The sequence below is a fragment of the Propithecus coquereli genome, unplaced genomic scaffold (genome assembly GCF_000956105.1).
Source record: "Propithecus coquereli isolate 6110/MARCELLA unplaced genomic scaffold, Pcoq_1.0 Scaffold1, whole genome shotgun sequence".
Taxonomy (NCBI): Eukaryota; Metazoa; Chordata; class Mammalia; order Primates; family Indriidae; genus Propithecus; species Propithecus coquereli.
In genome coordinates, this window is record NW_012133857.1 from 5,002,757 (window position 1) to 5,026,932 (window position 24,176).

At 44.7% G+C, this 24,176-nt stretch overlaps 2 protein-coding genes across 4 annotated transcripts in view; one reads left to right on the plus strand and one right to left on the minus strand.

The window, feature by feature from the left end:
- Nucleotides 1–11,201, plus strand: part of CTNNB1 (catenin (cadherin-associated protein), beta 1, 88kDa) — a 38,361-nt gene extending 27,160 nt beyond the window's left edge. The window contains exons 8-16 of one of the 3 annotated variants that reach the window (XM_012663195.1): nt 3,893–3,996; nt 4,073–4,411; nt 4,675–4,833; nt 6,349–6,468; nt 6,990–7,140; nt 7,231–7,352; nt 8,452–8,512; nt 9,908–10,128; nt 10,438–11,200. In XM_012663195.1, coding sequence (XP_012518649.1) covers nt 3,893–3,996; nt 4,073–4,411; nt 4,675–4,833; nt 6,349–6,468; nt 6,990–7,140; nt 7,231–7,352; nt 8,452–8,512; nt 9,908–10,116 — 1,265 coding nt within the window. In that variant the 3' untranslated portion in view covers nt 10,117–10,128; nt 10,438–11,200. Of the gene's footprint in view, nt 1–3,892; nt 3,997–4,072; nt 4,412–4,674; nt 4,834–6,348; nt 6,469–6,989; nt 7,141–7,230; nt 7,353–8,451; nt 8,513–9,907 lie in introns of all 3 variants that reach the window. The other 2 variants (XM_012663269.1, XM_012663124.1) reach the window with 2 other exon arrangements.
- Nucleotides 11,202–17,687: 6,486 nt separating this feature from the next.
- Nucleotides 17,688–24,176, minus strand: part of ULK4 (unc-51 like kinase 4) — a 672,597-nt gene continuing 666,108 nt past the window's right edge. The window contains exons 34-35 of the mRNA XM_012652718.1: nt 20,762–20,847; nt 17,688–17,885 (exon numbers count right to left, since the gene is read on the minus strand). Of these exons, the coding sequence (XP_012508172.1) occupies nt 17,807–17,885; nt 20,762–20,847 (165 nt within the window). The 3' untranslated portion in view covers nt 17,688–17,806. The remainder of the gene's footprint in view (nt 17,886–20,761; nt 20,848–24,176) is intronic.

The following is a 24,176-nucleotide window of genomic DNA, read 5'->3' on the forward strand; positions in this document are numbered from 1 at the left end:
GTACAGCGTCTGCTATTCTAATTAGATTACATTTCTTAGTTCTAAATATTATTAGTTCTTAATAGAATTTAAGTTTAAGGGACTAAAAATAGATGGTTCTATTCAGTTTGCAGCCAGAATCACATTCAAAGTGTTTGCAACCTGGATTGGAGGTGTTTAAAACCAGTTTAAGTGGAGTTCTTCTTCCCCATCAAAAACGATAGCATATATTCTGTTTGATAAAATTTGCTTTTAATTTCAGTTTTGTGTAAAACCAAAATTTGCTTTGCTAACAGACCTGTGAATATGTAGGGGAAATTATGACAAATTCTAATAAAGTACAATTTTATATAGCAAAGTGATTTTTCTTGATTTGTTAATAGATGCTCATGAGTGTAGTATTTTGCCCTGGCATTCTGTATTCACAGTGAACAGATAGTCTAATATGAAAAACAATTTTTTTTGTTCCAAGTATTTTTAATGAGGCAACTTGTATGTAGTAGTTTATATCTTGTGTATGTTGGTAGTTGAGGAAAAGGATAGTTTGCCCCAGGGCCTCTTTTTTTGACATGAAGATGTAGTTATTATTCAGCTACCTAGCATCCTTTCTCCTTTAGTAACCCACCTAACATCTACCTAGACTTTCCCTCCTTCCCTCCCCTCCCCTCCCTTTCCCTCCCTTTCTGTCCTTCTTTCATCCCTCCCCTACCCTCCCTTTCCCTTTCTTTTTTCCTTCCTTACTTCCCTCCCCTCCCCTCTTCTCCCCTTCCCTCTCCTCCCCTTCCCTCTCCTCTCCTTCCCTTTCTTTGCTTTCCCTCCCTCCCTCCCTCCCTTTTTTGAGAAAGGGTTTCGCTCTGTCACCTGGGCTAGAGTACAGTGGTGTTATCATAGCTCACTGCAACCTCCAACTCCTGGGCTCAAGCGATCCTCCTGCCTCAGCCTTCTGAGTAGCTGGGACTGTAGGCATGCCCTAGCGCATCCAGCTAATTTTTCTGGTTTTTTTTTGTAGAGACGGGTCTCTCTTGCTCATGCTGTGGATTTTTTTTTTTTTTTTTTAAACTCTGTTCTGGGTCTCAGTATACCTAGACTCTTAAATCAAGTTTCAGGTCAAACTGAAAGAGGAAAAATATAAAGGCATTTAATGGAAGAAAATGTTGGGTAAAAGTATAGTGCTGTTAACACCTATTTTTCCCACTTGCTGAGAGTAATTTTATTCAAATTTATGGGGGGGAAGGGGATTATGATTATTCAGGGTAGTTACTGGCAGTGGAACCCATAGGCTTGGAGATAGATAAGTGTGGATGAGTTCATATAGAATGAGGGGATATAAATTCTGTCAGCTTTTCTAGAAATAACCTGTAGTGCTTGGTAAAAATACAGATTTTTAGTTCAGGATCCCTGGGATGTTTTTATATCAAGACAAATTTAAAAGTTTATTCGAAGTGACAGTAAGGACTGTAGGTAGCTGGAAATGTATGAGATCGGAAGCCTAGGAATCTTCGTTTTAATTAGTTCTCCCAGGTTGTTCTGATGTTTGTTTATTTATTCTGAAAAGATACATCAGCACTTAATGTATTTCAGGCAATTTAATAAGCACATGGTATACATTGAGTAACAATAGATATGGTCCCTGTGCTTATCCTTACAGTCTTATTTTGTGATGGTGACAAAAATATACAAAAAAAGTGTGGCGATTGTAAATTGGAATGAGTACTATGTGAGAATTGAACAGCAAATAGTGGTAATGATTAATGGGGGAGGGAGCTGGGTATTTAGATGGAGAGGGAAGGGGCCTCCCTGAAAAGGGGATGTTAAATGGGACTGCAGGATGAGAAGGGAACCTATTGTGTATGAGAAGTGTGGGTTAAATGCTTTCCAAGTAGACAAAAAGAAACATCATACTCTATGGCTTGGAGGTAGGAAAGAGGTGGTGGAATTCCAGGTGCTAAAGAGAAAGTGTATGTAAATAGAATTTAGTAATGGGGTGAATGGCCCAGGGTGAGGTTGATGAGCTGGGCCAGGCCATAATATACAAGACTTTCTAGGCCCTGTAAGATATTTATAAATTGAGTTTTTCATGCTCTATTCCAGCTTTGGAACCATAGATGTAGAATAGTTAGGTCAGTTTGGGCGGCTAGGTGGGATCCAAATTCTAAAGGGTTCCTCAAGGTTATACTGAAGAATTTGGCTTTTGTCTTAAAAATGAGAAACTTCTGATGGTGGTTTAGCAGTAGCAAAGCACCACAGTGGTGTGTTTGGAATATTAGTACTAACATTGTATAGATTTAACAGTTTGACCAAAAGCAAGAACACCAGACAGCTGAGATATCATAGGCTTCTAGGAGTGAAATAGTTTGGTGTTAGAAATATACAGCAAAGAACAAATGTTTGAGACTTCTGAAGGAATCATAGAATGTAATAATATAGGGGCCAAGGGAGCAACCAAAAATGGTTTGTGGTGGGGAGAACATTGGTACCATGTTGATAAATGGAAGCATCCGAAGGGATTGCTGATTTTTGAACAAAATAAGAAGCTGGCATTTAAAATGACTAAAAGGAAAGTAGGTAGCTGGAAATATGATACTGGAATGCAAGAGAAGACAGGGTTATTAGAGATTTGGAAGTTTCTCTCAGTGTATGGGGGTAAGGGCAGCAGGAAACAGAGGTAGGGATGCCTCAAAGTCATCTGCATGGGATTTTTTTACCTTAAACCTGCTGAATCAGAATTTGTGTGTGTTTTTAAAGTCTCTACAGGCCATTCTGATGGGTATCTGGGTTTCAGAAAAATTCTCTTAGAGTTAATAGTTACATAGAGGGAGGGAATGAAGTCTTATGAGCGGAGAGAAGTAGTCATTTAACAAATACTGAGCATCAGTCTTACATAGGTCACTGTGTTACGTAGCTAGAGCTGCTGTGAGGAAGGAACATGATAGAGATGATCTTCTAGTGAAGGTAAACTAAATTATAGTTGTGATAAATGCTATGAAGGGTACGGGGTACCATGAGAATTGTAGCAAGTGGGCCTAATCTAATCTGAGGAAATAAAACAGACCTAAAGGATAACCAAGGAAACAAGGGAAAATGTCTCTTACTGAAGTCAGAAGTCATTTGAGTTGGAGAGAGATGGGTGAAGTTAAACTAGTTTAGGGGTTTGGGCTTCCATTTATATTCCTTGGCCAGAGTAAGTGTCCCTCACTTAAGAGTCCTAAATGCTGGAAGGTTGTGAACCTTTGGAACACATGTTTTAGAGTCAGTGACTTTTATACAATCTCTGACAATATGTTTCAGTATCTTCTTTGTGGATTATTCTTACCCCAGGAATTTACATAGCTTCTTCAGGTGTTTGCTCAGATGTCACCTTTACACTAAGATTACCTAAGTACTCAATAAAAATTGTAGCCCCCTCCCCCACATAGTCTTGTGCTGTTTTTCTCCATACCATTTTAATACCATCGGACAAACTGTATGGTTTTAGTTTATTAACTGTGTATTTGTTAATTGTCTACTTCCTCCAGATAGACCATAAACTCTATGAGGGTAGGAATTTTTTAATATTTTGCTCACTGGTGTATCTCCAACTCAGAGTTGGTAGTGAATAAATAATTTTGAAATGATTGGATGAAAGGAAGTAAGTAATGAGAATATTACTTACAGGGGATAGTGGAGATAGTGAAGGTTTTTTCCACAGAGAAAGGAACAGTAGCTATTTGACAGTTTGTCGTTAGTGAGGTGAACTGGCAAAGAGAGGGAAACTGAGCAAAATTCTAGAAAATGAGAGGAAATAAAGTACTTAGTGGGGAGGAGGTAAGCTTTGGAAATGAAGATGGACACCAAAGACTAGAGAAGACATTTAGGGCTGATAGTCAGAAACTTCTAGCTAATGGCCATTGCCTTATCCTTTTTAATTTTCTAGGTGGAATGCAAGCTTTAGGACTTCATCTAACAGATCCAAGTCAACGTCTTGTTCAGAACTGTCTTTGGACTCTTAGGAATCTTTCAGATGCTGCAACTAAACAGGTAAATTCTGAGTAAACTGGAGCCTTGGCAATAGTCAAGATGAGTATGTACTGACCATCTGTTTTTATCTCTATAGGAAGGGATGGAAGGTCTTCTTGGGACTCTTGTTCAGCTTCTGGGTTCAGATGATATTAATGTGGTCACCTGTGCAGCTGGAATTCTTTCTAACCTTACTTGCAATAATTATAAGAACAAGATGATGGTGTGCCAAGTAGGTGGTATAGAGGCTCTTGTGCGTACTGTCCTTCGCGCTGGGGACAGGGAGGACATCACTGAGCCTGCCATCTGTGCTCTTCGTCATCTGACCAGCCGACACCAGGAAGCAGAGATGGCCCAGAATGCTGTTCGCCTTCACTATGGACTACCAGTTGTGGTTAAACTTCTGCACCCACCATCCCATTGGCCTCTGATAAAGGTATTTTGTCAAAGTAGAATGTTGTAGAACTGAAAATGAACTATGTGCAGCTATTGGAAGGCTGTCCAGGCATAGGGATCGATACATAGGAATTGTATTCTTAGTAAATGGGAAGTATGGCTGTGACGGGGGTGGGATTCTGAAATGTTTGTGTAGTCAGTGTTATTTTTAATTATTACTGGTACATTTAACATGCTGGGAATTGTAGGCTAAGGAAATGACTTTGTTGAGTTGTATGCCAATTCTTTCCCTCTTACCTGCAGGCTACCGTTGGATTGATTCGAAATCTTGCCCTTTGTCCAGCCAATCATGCACCTTTGCGTGAGCAGGGCGCCATTCCACGACTAGTTCAATTGCTTGTTCGTGCACATCAAGATACTCAGCGCCGTACATCCATGGGTGGAACACAGCAGCAATTTGTGGTGGGTAAATCTTTACAGTGACACCCAGCTATTTAAAGGGAATGCATAAATCCAAAGGATCCTGAACTTCTTCAGTTATTGGCTCCCCCATCTGTCTTCCTGTAGGGCTTTTAATGACTAAAAACACAGACACATTTCTGTGGCTGCAGAGATGATAAGGAATAATGTGGCCCCTAGTGATGTTTTCTAGGACATGTCCTTTGCATGGTCAGTGTTACAAAGGGAGTATGAGGTATGACTTACTGCTGTAGGGTTAGGCACTACATGCAGTATTCTCATTTAATCTATACAAAGGCTGATCTCCTTAGGAAGAGGTAGAGCCATAATTTGAATCTAGGTCTGTCTGATTTCAGAGCTTCTTATCCCCCACTAAAACATGAGTTCTGCCTATAAATATTTAACAGGCCTTTTTACTCTTCCATAAACTTTAAACTATTTTCATGGACCTAAGAATATAGTATCAACAAATTTCAAGAATAAGTAATAGCATTTCTGGAATCTTCACTCACAATAATCTCAGCCTACAACTTTGATACCAAGCTTTGAGTCTTCTACCTAGCTTCATTACAAGTATATAATCTAAAGACACTTCTGATTCCTCATACTGTAAGATTCAGGACCTTCAAAGAGTTTTCTCTTAATTAATTAGGTTACTTTCGAAAACAAAGGTGGACTTTACTGGAACAGATTTGGGGAATCTCATATTGCTAGTTGTTATATATATGCGCTCACATTGGGGCTTTGGCTTTCTCTTGTTACTTTTGGTATTGGCCCATCCCTATGGGGTGGCTTAAATACAATGCTGAGGGTACCTCTTATTTTAAATCTCTAGGAAGAAAGGAGGTTTTGTGTCCTCATAAAAATCAAGTTATTTATAAAAGCTGCTAAAAGTAGCAGAATCGTAACCCCTTTTAAAACTCAAACCTATAAACAGGGAAAACAGATGGTACTTACATATTGCAAGAGCTAACTTCCTTCTCCCATATAGGCTGTCAGTTGAGTAGTTTTGGAAGAAGTGAGGAGTGGATTTTCTGGTGCAACTCAGTGGAATTTTAACAGTTGATGCTAAAACTTGGCAAAGTTTTCACCATACACATGAAGATATACAAAAGTAGAGGGGACATATAAAACAAAAACATTGACGAAGTCTGAGCATTACTTTACCGTCTTCTCTTTTTATATACTTTTTACCCAAAGTGGTTGGTGCTCTTACTGTAAGAAAGTTGTCTGTGGGATTCAGAGGTACATGAAAGCTGTACTTCATCGTGCACAGCACTGTGTGTGGGGGAGGGGTGCTGCTCGGAGTTAGTGCTGCCGGGAGACCTGCTCTCAGTAACATGTAACTTAATGGAATTCTCCTTCATTCCTGAACTAATTGCGGATTATAGGGGAACTTTGGGTATATAATGTGAATAACTCTAGTCTTATAATTGCTACTCATAATGGAAAGCCTTTCATGTTCATAAACTTTAGAGAGGAGAATGCCCTATCTGTTAACCATGTTTCTTTTGGTAGGAGGGGGTCCGCATGGAAGAAATAGTTGAAGGTTGTACTGGAGCTCTTCACATCCTAGCTCGGGATGTTCACAACCGAATCGTAATCAGAGGACTAAATACCATTCCATTATTTGTGCAGGTATGTGGGTTTTAAGTGAGTTGTTCCAGATTTTATGTGTCCATAAAATTTAAAGATTTTAATGATTAACAAAATTTCAGAAAATTAGAGACCACAAGTAGGGGCAACATTTAATTTTGTGAAGATTTCCTTCATTTTTCTTGGTCAGTAGAAGGAGAAACACTGAGACTAGAGCCTGAAGAAGAGGATAGAAGACTACACTTCTAGGGGAGCTCAGTTTTAGAAGGAGGAGAAGTGGCCTGGCAGGTCATAAGCCTCCAACCAACTCTGGGTTTTCTAAATCTTAGATGAATCACAATTGCCTCTGGAGAAGGGGTTCGTAGCTACAAATATTATAGAAATCCAACGTTCCCAGAGCGTTAAAACACCCTAGGACATAAAATTCAGAGAATATGATTTAATACAAACAGTGTGAATGCCTCTTACACTCTAAATTGGGAATGTTTGCACCACAGTGGGGTGCTTGCCATGGTTTAGTTTTAGATTTAATTAGGTTTTATTTGTGTGTGTTTTCTCTTTAGCTGCTTTATTCTCCCATTGAAAATATCCAAAGAGTAGCTGCAGGGGTCCTCTGTGAACTTGCTCAGGACAAGGAGGCTGCAGAAGCTATTGAAGCTGAGGGAGCCACAGCTCCTCTGACAGAGTTACTTCACTCTAGGAATGAAGGTGTGGGTAAGTAGAAAAGGAACCAAAGCATTTAGCAGATGTGTACAGTGAAGCCTCAGCTTTTCCTCAAGGGCCTTTTTTTCCTTCCTCTCCTAGCAACATATGCAGCTGCTGTTTTATTCCGTATGTCTGAGGACAAGCCACAAGATTATAAGAAACGTCTTTCAGTTGAGCTGACCAGTTCTCTCTTCAGAACAGAGCCAATGGCTTGGAATGAGGTAGGCAAATGTCAGCACATTTATCTGGTAGTTTCCCAGAGCAGGTAAGGTGGCTTCTTGTTTTCCCTCAAAACAGTACACATTCATTTGCATTGACTATATCCCTGGCTGGAGTGTTCATTCTTTATGCTGTCCAACAACTGCTATGAGGGAAAAGTACAACTTTTAAAGAGCCTGTTCAGAATCATTACAAAGAAGTTGTGCTGCTTAACATTAGAATTCATGAATGAGATAAAATGTTACCACATTAAAGATTTTTCAAAAGGGTATAAGGAAAGAGGCAGTTTGTTAAATACCATTAGTTGGAGGTCAATTTATCACTACTTAAGAAACACTAAACTTTTCATATACTTTTCTGTTTGAATTTGTGCTATGAATTTGTCTTCAGTATTTGTCCTCTGTGGAGGTAGGATAGGTGTTCATTGAAACGTTGTTTCTAATAAAATTAGGACCACCCTTGAAGTTTATTTTATCCCCCCCATAGTGATCAACTATGGTACAGTCATACAGTGGATTCTATTTATTGAATGAATGGAAAGAGAGATTGTTAGGTTAAAAAATGCAAATTACCAGTGAGTAATTTGTTAGTTGGGTTTTCAATAATCATCTTATTGACATGTTCCAATTTGAGTCCTTAACTTTCCCCACTCACCTCCCTTTCCCCAAACCTGTTCTTAGTCTTCTCTAAGTTAATGGCAGCTTTGTTCATCCAGGTGCTCAGGCTAAAAATGTTTCTTTCAGATTATGTAACACATCCTATCTGTCAGCAGCTCCTGTGGAGAGAAGGTGTTTTTGCCTGTTTCATTTACTGCTGTGTCTCTAGCACCCTAGAGCCGTGCCTGGCACATAGGTGTTTAGTATATATTTGTTGAAAGAATAAATTAGTGAATATTTTTAACACTGTGCAAAATAAAAAAAAACAAGTATCTTTGAGGGGTGTTTTGAAGAACTTCTATTTTCTACATATTTCTATAATGTGTGAGTTCTTTGTTCCTTTTATAATCTGAAAGTAAGTATGCTTAGAAAATATTAGAGAGTATACTTTTGAGAATTTTCATTTCGCTTTCTATTCTTCCATGCCTTGTGCCTGCTTATCTAGACTGCCGATCTTGGACTTGATATTGGTGCCCAGGGAGAACCCCTTGGATATCGCCAGGATGGTATGTGTCTCATATTTCTTGATTAACTTCTGATCAATCTAAAGTCCTAAAGCTTTATCAAAAGAGCTAGTTTGCTCATCTGCGAAACCAGAGTTGGCAGAAAAGTTGCGGCTGCAGTTAGAAGCAGTTCTTAAATTTCACAGTCAGGAACAGTATCTTTAATGGAGCACAGGGAATTCTGAGCCACACACTGAGCAAGCAACAGGATCACACCACACCAACAAATACGTACTACTACTGGGCCTCTGCGTGCAGGTTGTTAGTTTGCCTGTTTTTTAATTCTTTCTGGTCAGAGAACTCATAATGCCTTTATCTACAGCCTATCCAGAGAAGTGAGAGTATGGGAAACTCTTGTCTCAGATCTGGGGTGGGTATTTACATAGTTGCATTGTCAGGGTTTTCTTGAAAAGCTAATTCATATCTGGGTAATGAAGATGGAGGATAGAGTAGACCGCTAACGACTATATATAACCATCTTAAATTTATAACCTCATCTGGTTTTACCTAATTACCAAGCCACTAAAGCTCATAGGCTTCTTACCATGACAGATGGATAGATGTCAACCTTTAAGATAATACATGTTTTATTGCAAATAGTGTCTTGAGTTTTCTCAGTGCTGTAGTATCACTTTCCTTTCCAACAGATAAATTGTGCCTGCCAGACCTCCTGATTGTGTCTTTTTTTTTTTTTTTTTTTTGAGACAGAGTTTCACTCTGTTGCCTGGGCTAGAGTGCCGTGGCGTCATCCTAGCTCACAGCAACCTCAAACTCCTGGGCTCAAGCCATCCTCCGGCCTCAGCCTCCCAAGTAGCTGGGACTACAGGCACGTGCCACCATGCCCGGCTAATTTTTTCTATTTTTAGTTGTTTGGCCAGTTTCTTTCCATTTTTAGTAGAGATGGGGTCTTGCTCTTGCTCAGGGTGGTCTCGAACTCCTGAACTCAAACAATCCTCCCTCCTCGACCTCCCAGAGTGCTAGGATTACAGGTGTGAGCCACTGCGCCTGGCCCCCTTACTGTGTCTTGATCTGCTTCCCATGACTTCTTACTGCCTAGGTGGTCAGACACAGTAGATTCCTGCTTCTCGTCCTTAGGAACGTTAAGTCTCTGCCAGGGTAAATGCAAAATGTTCAGGGGTAGACTAATGGTGTGATTAGAACCTGCTAGTGTGACTCTGATGGAAACAGACATGGTCTGTGTAGTCTCATGGGTGGCCTGGCAGTGAGTAATTACTTGGCTGAAGAAAGCTAGAAGTTGAAAGAGGCTAAAAAGCAATGCTTTCTGGTAAGATTACTGCCAAACTTTGGATGCCCTAACCTCAGTGTTAACTTGTATATCTGTTTCTCCTCCCCCCTCCCCCCCCCCGCCCATTTTGTGGCCGCCCTTGACTCTTCTAGATCCTAGCTATCGTTCTTTTCACTCTGGTGGATATGGCCAGGATGCCTTGGGTATGGACCCCATGATGGAGCATGAGATGGGTGGCCACCACCCTGGTGCTGACTATCCAGTTGATGGGCTGCCTGATCTGGGGCATGCCCAGGACCTCATGGATGGGCTGCCTCCAGGTGACAGCAATCAGCTGGCCTGGTTTGATACTGACCTGTAAACCATTCTTTAGGTAAGAAGTTTTAAAAAGCCAGTTTGGGTAAAATACTTTTACTCTGCCTACAGAACTTCAGAAAGACTTGGTTGGTAGGGTGGGAGTGGTTTAGGCCTATTTGTAAATCTGCCACAAAAACAGATACATGCTTTTTGAAAGGAGATGTCTTGGAACATATGAATGTTCTCGGATTTCAGGTTGTTATGTGATCATGTGTGGAAGTTATTAACTTTAATGTTTTTTTGCCACAGCTTTTGCAACTTAATACTCAGATGAGTAACATTTGCTGTTTTAAACATTAATAGCAGCCTTTCTCTCTTTATACAGCTGTATTGTCTGAACTTGCATTGTGATTGGCCTGTAGAGTTGCTGAGAGGGCTCGAGGGGTGGGCTGGTATCTCAGAAAGTGCCTGACACACTAACCAAGCTGAGTTTCCTATGGGAACAATTGAAGTAAACTTTTTGTTCTGGTCCTTTTTGGTCGAGGAGTAACAATACAAATGGATTTTGGGAGTGACTCAAGAAGTGAAGAATGCACAAGAATGGATCACAAGATGGAATTTATCAAACCCTAGCCTTGCTTGTTAAAAAATTTTTTTTTAAATATCTGTAATGGTACTGACTTTGCTTGCTTTGAAGTAGCTCTTTAATTTTTTTTTTGCAGTAACTGTTAGTTTTTTAAGTCTCTCATAGTGTTAAGTTATAGTGAATACTGCTACAGCAATTTCTAATTTTTAAGAATTGAGTAATGGTGTAGAACACTAATTCATAATCACTCTAATTGTAATCTGAATAAAGTGTAACATTGTGTAGCCTTTTTGTATAAAATAGACAAATAGAAATGGTCCAATTAGTTTCCTTTTTAATATGCTTAAAATAAGCAGGTGGATCTATTTCATGTTTTTGATCAAAAACTTTATTTGGGATATGTATGGGTAGGGTAAATCAGTAAAAGGTGTTATTTGGAACCTTGCTTTGGACAGTTTACCAGTTGCCTTTTATCCCAAAGTTGTTGTAACCTGCTGTGATACAATGCTTCAAGAGAAAATGCGGTTATAAAAATGGTTCAGAATTAAACTTTTAATTCATTCGATTGTGTCATTTTTCCTTGTCATTAAATGGTTCATGAGGCTAGTAAGCTTAAACTCAACTTCATCCTGAGGAAAATACACCTAGTGAAGTAATTTTAAGTTTTAATAGAGAAGGTCTTACCTCAAGATGGGATTATTTGCCACGTTTCTTTAGCACTTGGCCTTGGGTTAAATTGCGCCCCCAAAAAAGTGTTTCAGCCTTGAACCCTGTAATTGATTGGCTTTTGTGGGAGGAGAGATTCTACTCTCTCCAGCTGAAGGACTCTGGTCTTAGAGCCTGTGGCCAAGACTCCTTCAGCCTTGGCCCTTTTGCTCAAGTGACCGACAGCTCCTCAGTTCAGAGGCATCTGGGTAGTACTCTTTGGGCTACATAAAGCTAAAAGAAATACGGAATGAAAACTGAAAGCCAAATAGACATCCCTCACCCCAAACCCCTTCAGATGGTTTCATTCCATTAAGGTAATAATGAAATACTAACTACCTGGATTTGGACTTCAAGCACGTTCACCCAAGTGTGACTCATTTGGAGAGGGGAATTCCTTCAACTCCACTTTGAACTGATAAACATCAACATTTAAATGTAATTATCTGAACAAAATCAGAACCAGAATGGGCTGCCTTCCATACTATCTGCCAGATGATCCTATCATCCCCGTGGTAGGTCTGACAAGATTAGTTCATCTCTTAGAGCAGACCTGTTACGACTTGTGATTTGGTCTGTTAAAAAGTTAAAAGTGTTTTTTGTGCTTTAGGGAGAGCTGTTTTTGATTTACTGTTTTTATTATTTACTGTTTTTATAATGATAGTGACTATTAGACAAACATACATTCAGTTCCTTTATGTTAAAAATCTGCTTCTGGGGAGAACCTTTTGTGAATGCCCCTACTTTTCACAAAAATAAATTCTTCACTGTGGTCTGAAATGTAATTGGGTTTGCAAAATAAACATTCACATGGCTGGTGAGGTGGTAGGGCTTATGTTCTGCTTCATGTATGATAAACAGAACCAGCTAATATTTCAAGAAGCCTAGAGCTGTAGGTAGGTTAACACAGTGAAGATCTTCAGTGAATTCAGCTTTTAACATAAAGCATTACAATAGGATATTCGATTTAAAAACTTAGTATGGAAGTTAATCTGCTTTGGCAAGGTGGTTCTGAGATGTACTTAGAAGTACCAATAGGAAGAATAGCCAAGGCACATAGGAAGAATGAGAGAAAGGTTTCTCTCGCAGCTGTCAAGCCCTAACAATAAAGCTAAAGGTAGTTAACATATTGCCATGCTAGAAAAAAACTTTTTCCTTGGGGACACAGTATCTTACTACAAAAATAGGATTGTTTTGTCTTCAGAGTATTTATTCTTTCTAATCTAATGAAAAATCTGTTAAATGCAATTTGAAAAATAGTTCTCATAACTCCCAATGTGAAGACACATGTCAATTACATATGCTTCACAAGGCCGCAGGCTCAAAACCAGTGTGAGTTAAATACAACTCAACATGGCAGTTAATGTGTTAGCACTCTTATTGATACAAGGATAGAAATAGAGATTCATGGACCAGAATAAGACAGGCATCTACAGACACTTTAGAGGTAGCATTGGTGGAGCTCTCTGTGGAAGAAGAGGGACTTTTTCATAAAGGTGTGGAACAATTAGGTAGCTCTTTGAATAAAACTGTAATAGAGGAAAACATCCATTACTAATAGCAAGATTTTAAGGGCAGTATCAGTATTACTGATTTTTTTCTGTGGCCTCAAGCTTCATTATGGCTTGGTGTAGAGCACAGTGTGACAACCCACATTAGAAGCCCACGTGTCCAACGATTGCTTTGTTCGCACAAGAGACATAAAAACCTACAGTTTTACAGAATATGGGTGTGGGCATAGTATGGGTATATCTCAAAAATAATACTGAACAAAAGCAAGTCCCAAATACGTTCTTTAGGATTTCACTGGTCTTCGGTGATTGAAGAAAAAGGGACAAGCTATTATAAGGAAAGCATCCATGGATGGTAAAGCCAAAAAGGAAGGGATTAGATGACTACAGAAATCAGAACAGCAGTTACCTGGGGATGGGGGTTTGTAGGATGCTGGCAAGATACCTAACCCATCCTCAGGGTAGAATGCTGAGGAAAGTGAGGAATCAGGTTTTCGGTACCAGAAATGGCGGTGGGGACGGCCTAAATGGAGTGCTACCTACCTGCATTTCTGGCCCGCCTGGGTATGAGAAGTGAAGATGATGAGAAAACCGGAACATGCCTGTTCGGAGTAGGAGGGCTCTCCAGTGTGAGCTTTCCTTTTCCTTTATTGTAGTTAGGAGACAGCTGTGGGAAATAGACATTTGATCCCACTGCAGTGACCACCATTGAGCCAAAGAATGAAGTTTTTCCATGTTGGAACAGATGTTCTAGACATGAGGATTTGATCTGATTATTTCAGTCCTTGACAGTGAAAGATCTTGAGATAAATATGCTCTTTAATTCTTGTTTTGGTTACTGTAATAAAAACAAGAGCTGAATTGTGCTGTTTAGTTTATAAAGCAAAGAATGCTGAGTCGATTTTTGATTGTTGAGAATCTAACAGCATTTCCTTGCCTTGAGCAAATCAACCACCAAAAGTACAATTACAAAATGATAGGAAGGGTGGGGGTGCCGAGAAGACAGTGTTTTCTTTTTCTTATCCAGTAGTTCCTACGTGGAGTCCTGTATGGGATCCATTCCACCACCCCCGCTTCCCCATCCGTGTGACTCCAGTAAGCTGGAAGGACAGGACAGGCCTCAGTGGAGCAGGAGTGGGGTGGGCAGATCAGCGCTCAGAACAGGTATAGGGGTATATAGGGAGGCAAAGGAGAAGCCCCAGCCTTCCAGACAGGCTGGGACAGTAACCCTGTATTTCCAAGGTATGTTTTGACATGAATAGTGAAAGGTCCTTGTGTCCATAAACTCTCTTGAATTTCCATGTTAGATAAGGCCCGCAGAGCTACTCTGTGACAAAAGAGTTCTACTCTCAGAATTTATGCTCACACAAGCAGGAAGTACAAGGATGTTCACTGCAGCTCAATGGGTAATAGCATCCCAAATATCCACCAAGAGGGGACTGACTAGTTAAGCAGATTATGATGCATCCATTTGGTGGACCACTCTGCAGTCAAAAGGGAAAAAACGCAGCGCATAAAGCTATGTTTGATACAAAGTGATCTTCAAAATACATCATGAAGCAGAAAAAGGAGCAGAGTTTATAGCTGCCAACATTTGGGTAAAAGGGGGTTGTAGCATCTTTGTGAAGACTTAAGTATGCATAGCCTAACGCTGGATGTATACAAAGACCCTAGTGACACCAGGCATGTTGGGGGAGGAGTCTGAGGTAGGGAGAGACAGCAGTGTGAGGGAGACACACTGTACATCTTGGGTGTTTTTGCCCTGCTTATGGATTGAATATTGCCTATTCGAAAGCAATTATTAAGATACCTAAAGAATGCATCTGTCCTCCACCACCTCAACATCAAGCCTCTGATGAGAGAGGCCAGGGGTAGGATTTAAAAGGCCATAGTTTCTTGCTGCCACACTTCTCTCAGCCCCACTGGAGCTTGAGGCTATTGGGGCCAAAGCCTCGTAAGGTTTGGCTAGTCTTGTCCTTCCCCCACCCCAAGGGGCCAAGTCCCTTTTTTATAGCCTCTTCCCTCCTCACTTTCTACCGTAGCCACTGCACTTATCAGGGAGATTTATTTCTACATGGTATTTTTCTGTTGCCAAGAGAGGGAAGAAAAAGGGCCTCTTGCTTCAAGTGGAGGCAGGAGACACCCAGTTCCTCTCCCATCACTCATCCGAGAGCCTTAACTGCCAGAGCCTGTGCTTTCTGAGCTATAGCATGGAGAATTCCTGCCCTGTGTCGACAGGTTGACCTGAGAATCTCATGAGGTAATACAGGAAATGTGAAAAGACAGACAAGTGCAAAGAACCGTAAGACAGCAAATTCTGTTGCTGCATCCCACAGACCCACCTACTTAGCTGCCCCAGACTGTCAGCTCCTCAGGACACCTGTGACCAGTCACCCAAATACTCACTAGGCATCCACTCTCAGGCTGTAAGTTAAGGCAAGGTCTTGAAGCTTTGGGCCTGCTGTTCGTGGAGAGAGAGGAGATAGTCTTGTGCAGCTACCTGGGCCTCTTGCTGCCTCCGACCTATCTCTGTGACCTCAGTAACACCATTCATCTCTGGAGAGGCTCAGCCAGTGGGTTGTAGCCAATTACCAAATAGCTGAAGCTTGGGGACGGAGGGAAGGAGAGGGCTAGTAGGTGCCTGGGTCTGGGTCCCTTGCCCACTGCTGGAATCTTGAGCTGTCTGAGAAGGAACAGGGACCAGCTCTGTTCTCAGAATGGAGATAGCCCGAAAATGCCGAATACCAGGTACAGGCCTAGAGAGGAGAAGGAAGGGTTACCATTCTAAGCTCACATCCCCCACCTCTGAACTCTCTGGGGCCTGGGCTGCTGCTTTCCTTACAACTCCTTTGTGAGAATGACAAGAAGGATCCCATTCCCTCAGGAGGATACAGCCTCACGCCAGGGTACAAGGCTTGGCATGGACTAGCTTTAGCGACCAAGCCCTTCTGGCAGGGCAGCAGCTCTGCGTGGGACCATCACCTCCTTGTCTCTTGCTTACTCAGATATGCCTTTCCCCAAACAGGCAGTGCTGTGGGGCTCAGGAACAGGAGTGGTACACTCAACAAAATAGTTCCGGAATCTTAAAACCTTCCTGTTTTATGTTAAATAGCAAAGAGTCCTCCTTGCTCAACTGAAAAGGGGAAAGAAGGAAGAAGAATCTTCCATTGTTCTGAAATACATTTCTGGGTGGACTCTATTCCCAAAACCCCAGGGCAGTTCCCTGAAGAAGTGAATGAAGGGAGAAGGCAGGGAATGCAAGGAGACCTGTGCCTGTTCTTGGGTCTGGCAGGCAAAGCCACTGGAGCTGAAATCCAGGCCTCTGGCTGCTCCATCAGCTGTTCCCCTCACTCCCAGAAACACAGGCGATTCCAGCCAGGCCAGGGCCACGTGGACTTACCCAGCCTGGGGACAGGCGCGTCACCCAGAGGACTTAAATAGTGGAGCCTCCTCACCATGGGCAGTAGGCGACGAAAGGTCAAATGAAGCTGCTTGTTCCTGGGTGGGACACACTCCTATACCCCAATTATTCACAGCTCAAGCTCTGAACATCCCATTGGGGAACACACACAAGCTATGGAGTCAGAGTCCAGGGTTCAACCAAGGAATCGGGCCTTGGGCAATGGAACGGCTCCTGTGAGCTTGTTTTCTCGTCTGTGAATGACGCTGAGAAGGCTAGCTTTGCAGGTTGTGGTGGGGATTAAGGTAATTGACATACAGGCCTTTGCGGTTGCGCACAGAGCTGTTTTCACTGTAAAGCCAAATGGAAATTGGCAAAGCCCCCAGACCACTGTGTCAAAGTGGGGCTGTTGGTGATGGTGTGATCGGCCTCCCATGATGCCATAGATGGGGCCATCTGTGGGCCTACAAGGCTACCGCTTCTGCTGTCCCACCCATTCCACTAGCAGGTGGCTGCTGCCTGGGACGGAATCCATCTGGGCAGTGTTTGTTATGGAGCAAATGCCCTCTCTTAAGAGAAGCACAGAGCATTGGCACTGGGAGAGGGTTAGCACCTGTTGATCTAGTCTAGCCCTCTCCTTTTGCAGATGGGGAAAAGGAGTCCCCAGAGAGGCCAAAGGATGACTTCAATTTGCTCCTCTGGTTGGAGCTACCCAGGCCCACCCCTACCTTCCAGTCCAGATCTCGAGCCTTCCCCAGTACCACCGTCCAAGCATCCTTCCCCAGCACCCACCAACTACTGGGTTGACTCTTGCATGGGAGGTTCTCGGGCATCTGTATGAGGGAACATGAGGCAGAAGCTGGGAAGATTTCAAGGGTAAGGGGTTAGGAGGTAAAAGTTGGGAATGATTCTACTTTGATGCCATCATCCCATGTGGGTGGACACACCTTCAAGGAAGCCAGTGTTCCTTGAGTGTTTTGTATTCCTTAGGCAAACTTTTAACAGTCTGTGCTGCTCAGTGAGTCTTACCCAGTCCTCCCCAGGATTCTTGGAATCAGTCTGTCCCTGAAATGAAAAAAGCCAGGCAGGTAAAAGTGGGAGGAAGACAAGAGGCTCAAACTAGCTTCCAAAGGCTTGCCTTGGAGTTGCGGTTGAGAGAGCATTCCTGCCTAGTCCTGCCTTTCCGCTCCTCTCCGGGGAGAGAGATGCTCACAGACTGGCAGGCTGAGGACTGCGCTTCTCACCTACTTTATTAGCACAGGCAGTGCTCGCTTTGGAGGAGGCCTACCTGGCCCACACAGAGAACGAAAGGACGTTTCTGAGAACAGGTAGCAAACCTGGGCTCCCAAGATGCATCCCACAGGAACTGAGGAAGTCCGTTCTGAGTCGGTTTCCTAGGCCCCAGAGTCAGTAAGAGCACTTAAGCCAGCAGGTTCTGGGTTCAGCTGACTTTATTAGGTCCAAATACAGCTGTGGGTGGTGATGTGGTGAGTGTCCTTGGGAGCTGACCTTGCCCGTGCCGCCGGGGCTGGGGCCACACAGTGGGCTTGTGCTAAGTGCCTTCTTGCCAAGTGCCCAACAGCTTGAGCATTTCCAGGGCTAAGGAAGCCACAACACTGTCGGCAGATGAACTGTGAAAAAAAAAAAGCGAAGGAGAGACACTAAACAGGCATGTCCAGGGTAAAATGCCCCTCTTTCAAAGGGGCTGACCCCTTTTGCACCCGATGTCTGATGGGCCAGCTGCTTCCTAGAGCTGCCCGTGTGCATTTTCTGGGGAAGCAGAGGCAGGAAACCCTGGCTCCAGGGCTGTGAGGTGAGAACCCCCAGCCTGCAGTCCAGGTGGGCTCAGAACTAGCCATGGTGGCCCCCTAAGCTAGGCTTGAGCTCCTGGCTGTAGACACCACTCAACATCTGAGCCAGCCCTGCCAGCAGACTGCTACTGCGCCGTAAGGGTGAGTCCACCAGACAGTAACCAGACCCCACCCGGCCCTGGGTCCCTCCATGGGCCTGCAGGAGCTGACTTGAGTGTCCCAGACCCACTCCACACGCTGACCCTCCCTGCTCCATGGGGCCACTTCCCAGCCCATGAGAGCTTTGGGCTTCTTACTCTCATTGGCGTGGATGTGCAATTAAGAGCTTAAAATGGAAACTTCGTTATGGGAGCAGATTGTTTTAAACACATTTAAACCTGTGCCTTAACAACTGCTGGTAAAGAAAAGACAGACACATAGCAGTGATCCTTGAAGTGTAAAATTAGCTTGTGGCACCCTCTTGACTGCACAGAAATAGAGCTATTACCAAACAGACGGGTGGGGTGGGGGCGCTACATAAAAGACACGGGTGGCAGTGGGGCTGCCACCGACTGGGAGGCGGTGCCATGCATTCCTGCTCCAAGCATCAAAGGCCCTGCGGGAGGGTGGGAATGCGTTTGAACTCGCCGCCTCTGGCTGAGTCCAGGCTAGTCTGATGGGGCCCCGCCCACCGGAGCAGCCCCAGAGAGCTGGCAAGGATGGCACACCAGCCTCTGGCGGAGCAGCATCAGAACTGGGAACGCTGCCGTCCACACATTCTTGGTTGACACAAGAAAACCCTCTCTGGTTGGGCCATCTGAACAAAGCCCAAAGGAGACAACTTCATAGTGGCAACCTCCCCACCCAACACAAGGTCTGCCTGGTGTGGACATTTTAGATGCTGGAGTGCTGGGTGTGAGTGCAGAAGAGGCCACCAGCCTCATGGGAGCACTGAGCCTTGTTTTGACACATATGATCCAAATTTGGGTCCAGCATGAGGATGTACTGGCTTTGGCCTAAAGGCAATCAGCGGCCCCTGCTGGGTGAGGAATCTTGTAGACGCAGGCACCTGGGGAGGAGGGGCTCTCAGGAGCTGTCTGACAAACTCCACTCCTCTGTGGCTTTCCCCACACCCTCCTCAGCACAAAGCTGCTTAGGATGTCTTCATCACGGCGTTTTGCACAAGGCCAGGATCCCAGGGATGGATGTTACCTGCTCCTCACAAACCAGTCTAGCAGGAGGCCTGTAGTCCAGCCCAGGGAGTCACTGTCCAGGCCTCACACCCAGGGCCCAGCGAGGTGAGAAGGGGCCCCTCCAATCCCAGTCAGGCTCTCCGTTACCTTGCCTCACAGAAAACCACAAATAAGAGCTTACTCCTTCGGTTTAAGCTAAAGAGGAAAGGGTGGGGAAGGCTGAGGGATGGTACCCTCCTCCCCTACCCAATCCAGGAGTAAATGCAAAGGGCTGGTTGGAACTGCGCCTTCTCTGCAGACTCACCACCTTAGCGATGCCTCAGCCACAGAATTTTTCTTCAAATTAATACCAAACCCAAAACACACCAGGAAGCAGAAAGATAGAAACTACCAGGAAATGGCAGACCCGTTCTAGGTCCAGTGAAGGTCAGGCACCCTTCGGAGGTGGGTCCTTCCCCCAAGGGAGGGCAGAGCCCTTGGGGCTCAGGCCACAACTTCTAGCCACCTCCCTCAGCTCTGGGGACAATGGCCTGAGGGAGGAGGTGTAACTGCATTCACCGAGCCCCAGCCAGGCTCAGCGCTGCCACACGGAAGCCAAAGCCAATTATGCGGCACCAGCTGCCTGGAGGACGGATACCCGGCAACTTTCTCTTTAGTCCCATGTCATTTTTCTTTGGTCACTTGATGCTAACATTTTGGATAAGAATGTAAAAATACGTAAGCCCCACTCCCATCACCTGCCCCCACCTCTCAAGTCCTATGGGGGAGGGAGTGCATGTCACTGTGGGACGAACCCCCCAGCCCCCTGGGGACTCTCCCTCTCACTCCTCGAGTGTCAGTGTCACTGTGGGGCTGGCTGAGATGCCAGTGCCTGCTTTCACAGTGTGTAACGCGCTCCTGGGTGCCAGGCCTGGTCTGTGGATCTCACTTCCAGGATGTTCCAGACATACTGACTGTACAGCCGAGGACTAGGAGGCTGGCCTCACCCCACACTGTCAGCTTCCGGGTGTCAAGCACTCTGTTGTGTGGTCCGAGTCTTCCCTCTGAAGATCTGGCCCGGGAAGGCAGCCTGGGGCTGCAGAGCAGGCTCAGCTGTCGGCCCGCCCCGGCTGCGGGTGCTGCACAAGGTGGTGATAAGGACCCCGGCAGGGCCGCTGAGGGGGGCGCATGTGCACAGGCCAGGTGCTGCCTTTCTCATGAGGTTCGCTGCACCTCCCACCTGGTCATCATCCGCTCAGCCTCCTCGGATGCCTCAGGTGGGATGTCGTCTCCCCTGGTGCGACTGGCACCTTCTCTCCCTCGCTGACTCAGTCCCCTCCCTCACCGCAGGGCGTGCCCCGTGGGAGGAGGGGCAGAGGATCCCTTATCGCACTGGGGGGGACCTCAGTGGGCAATGACAGGCTAGAAGGTGGTGGTCCCTGGTGTGGAGGAGATTGGGGGGCTGGCGAGGAGTGGAGAAAGGAATGGCTGAGAGTGTTTGCTGACCTGAGAAGACTCTGTACAGCTTCCCGGGGCCCCACTTACCCACTAGCCGGGGCCAGCTGCTCCAGAGCCTGCAGGAGGCTGCCCGCACTCTGGAGGCTCTCCAGGTGTTTCTCATTGGAGGTGATCTGCAAGGGTGGGAGGGAGAAGCAAGTGATCAGCTTGCCCATCCCTGATTCAAACCCTGCTGGATGGGCACCATGAGTGTCAGGCCCGCACAGTGCTGCCTGAGGCATTGGGGGGCAGGCAGCCCCCTCTACCCCACCCCCAGAGCGCTGCTGACCATGGCGATTTACGGGGGTAGAGGCAAGATGCTGGTGACCCTTGGGGGTGGGAAACAGGGAGTCCGTTGGGGCTGAGCAAGACCAGTACAGGGCGGGGTGCCTCACATGGATCCCTCAGGAGGCTCTGGGTCTAGGAGCCTGAACTTTCCAGTTAAAGCAAAACTACGTTGTCAGTGCTGGGACATTGTGGGGCCGGCTAGTAACTGGAAATCTGTCCTTGGGGCTCTGAGCCCAACGTGATCTCTTTCCAGTGGGCAGAAGGATCATGATCCTGGGTGCCTGGGGATCTGGGGGCCTGGGAGAAGAGGGACTAATAACCAAACCCCAGGAAGTACACCCACGCTAATCACCGCAGTCCTGGAGAAATACACTTGGGCATCCCTGACTCTGTGGCACCTGTTTACAGTCAGGAGCTCTCAGGGCTGGAAGGGGCTCAGATGGGGATTTACCCAGCTCCAGCCCCCAGAGACCTTGTAATTCATCCCCCCGCCTCATAAAACCAGTCCATGTCCTGGGAGGCAGAGCAGAGATGGCTTGAGGAATGAATCTTTGACTCTGCTATTAGAGTTACTCCTCTTAATTCATCATTCACATCCTATTTTCACCTTTGTTAGTTTAAAAATTTTATAATAAACACTAATATGGTACTTTACATTTCAGAAGGCTCTGCAGTTTCCTGTACATTTTCTCATTTATTCTGCTCCACAGCCTCACCTTGCAAGGTAGGCGTGTGGCATGTTTTGTATATGAGGTAACGGAGGCTCAGTGACACTTAGGGGCTGCTGCAGGAGTTCACACGGAGCCTGCTTCTCTCCCCACCATGAAGCTGCTGCCAGGCCGGCTTCAACTGACTTTGATCATAGCAACCAAAGCTGGATTATTATTTCCCCAGCTCTCAAGAAAAGGCTGAACATTTCTTAACCAATCACTCATCATGATAGGAAGGTCGCAGGGGTAACTAACCCTCCACGTGAACTCTGAATTACACGTGAATGAATTTGCACCTCCACTGAGATCCTCTCCCACTCCCTGAGTGTGCCAGAGAACAGCTGCCAGTTCAACGGCATCAGGTGTGATTTTTGCAAACATTTGCATCTTAAAAGAGCTGCATGTAAATGTGTTCTGAAATTACACCCAACTTGAGTTAAAAAGACTACTTTCTGAAAATGTCAGCTGTAGTTCAATGATGTCTGAAGTATGCACAAACTTATACTGAAGGTGCGCTCCCCATCAGGGGTCTTGGGTGAAAATTCCCACCTGATTTTTCTCAGAACTGCCTCAGAGAGCTCAGCTGAGCGACATCCAGGCTCACTGCCCCCGACCAGCCGTGCTCTAGCATTGTGGGCAGAGGCTATGCTCCCAGGAAAGCACCCACAAGTTGCAAAGAAATGACAAGACTACCTTCCCCCACAAGGCTGGTTAGAAGGTGCAAATAGAAAAACACGGTGAGAATTATGTGATAAAAGGAAAAGACCAAAATAGTATCATGTGCAGCTGACATAAATGTAGACATAAACAAAGCCTAAAGAATTAATTGAAAACTATGTGATTTAGCTGCTTAACAGAACTGTTATTAACATCAACTGTTGCCTTATATATAAAGATATATTTTTAATTAGAAAAATAGTGTTTTAAGATTATATCAATCAGAGGTTCCAGTTCTGGGTAAGACAGTGAAAACACATGCCACCCTCTCTCTCCTTCTGCATGCAACTATCAAACCTGAAGAAGCCAGGGGAGGTGGCTCATGCCGGCAATCCCAGCACTTTGGGAGGCTGATGCAGGAGGATTGCTTGAGGCCAGGAGTTTGAGACCCATCTGGACAATACAGCAAGAACCTGTCACTAAAAAAAAATTTTTTTTTAAATTAACTGGGCATGTTGATGCACCTGTAGTCCCAGTTACTCGGGAGGCTAAGAGGGTCAGTTAAGCCCAGGAGTTCGAGGCTATAGTGAGCTATCATTGGGCCACTGCACTCCAGCCAAGTGACAGAGCAAGACCCTAACTCTAAACAAAAACACCTGAACAAAGTTCACAGCACAGCTATTTGAGAACACTGAAAAGTAACAGCAACAGGCAGATTGGGTGCAGACAATGAATTCAAAGCACCACTAAAGCTCATGGTGAGTTTAGTACTTCTTTCCCAGCCTGAACTCAGCAAACCCAAACTCCAGACGTGAGCGTTGTGGGGCAGACAAAAAGCTCCAGGGGAAACCCAGCCTGAAGAGAGGGGACTCCCCAAAGCCCAGAGAGTATAGATGAAACACTCCAGGTTTTTTCACTCCTTTGCCTCCATCCTCTTGTGCCCCCAGGCCGTTCTGCAGTGGCAGTAGTGGCAGTGGCGGCAGCAACAGGAGCCTGCAGACAAAACTCTTTGCTCTTTCTCTGTTTTCCTAGTGTTTGGCCTGGATGTGGCACAATTGTGGAAGTGGGCAGTTTCTGGCCAGAGAGAAAATGGGAAACCCAGGGAACCAGAAAGTATTGGGGAGATAATGCATCAGAAAGAGCTCAGGAAAACAATCCTATGAAACTGTTTGTGAACTCCTGGGCTCACCCCCAACCTGCGCATGTCTGGAACTGATCCTAACAGCATACATACCAAAGACTCAAGGAACTAAGCTAACAGATAACTTTCTGCCAACATCCCAGACTGAAACCTGGGGGAGGGACTCACCAGACAGATCCACATAGAACTACAAAGCCTTTGACTTTGATCTGACACTACATTACAGTTCCAACCTGCAGCCTGAATCTAACCAGCATAATTGCTTGCTAAAACAAAAATATCAATATTCTCTGTAGGGTTTCAACAAGACAGAGTCTCATAATGCAATATATGAAATGGCCAGGATAAAATTCAAACAACCATAAAAATCTCAACTTACATGAAAAAAAGACAATGGAAGACAATAAATAAAATGACATAGATGTTGGAATTATCTGACAAAGGCTTCAGAGTGTTCTTATAAAGATGCTTAAAAAAAAAGCAATCATTCTTGGCCAGGCATGGTGGCTCACGCCTGTAATCCTAGCACTCTGGGAGGCCGAGGCGGGCGGATTGTTTGAGCTCAGGAGTTCAATATATGAAATGGCCAGGATAAAATTCAAACAACCATAAAAATCTCAACTCACATGAAAAAAAGACAATGGAAGACAATAAATAAAATGACATA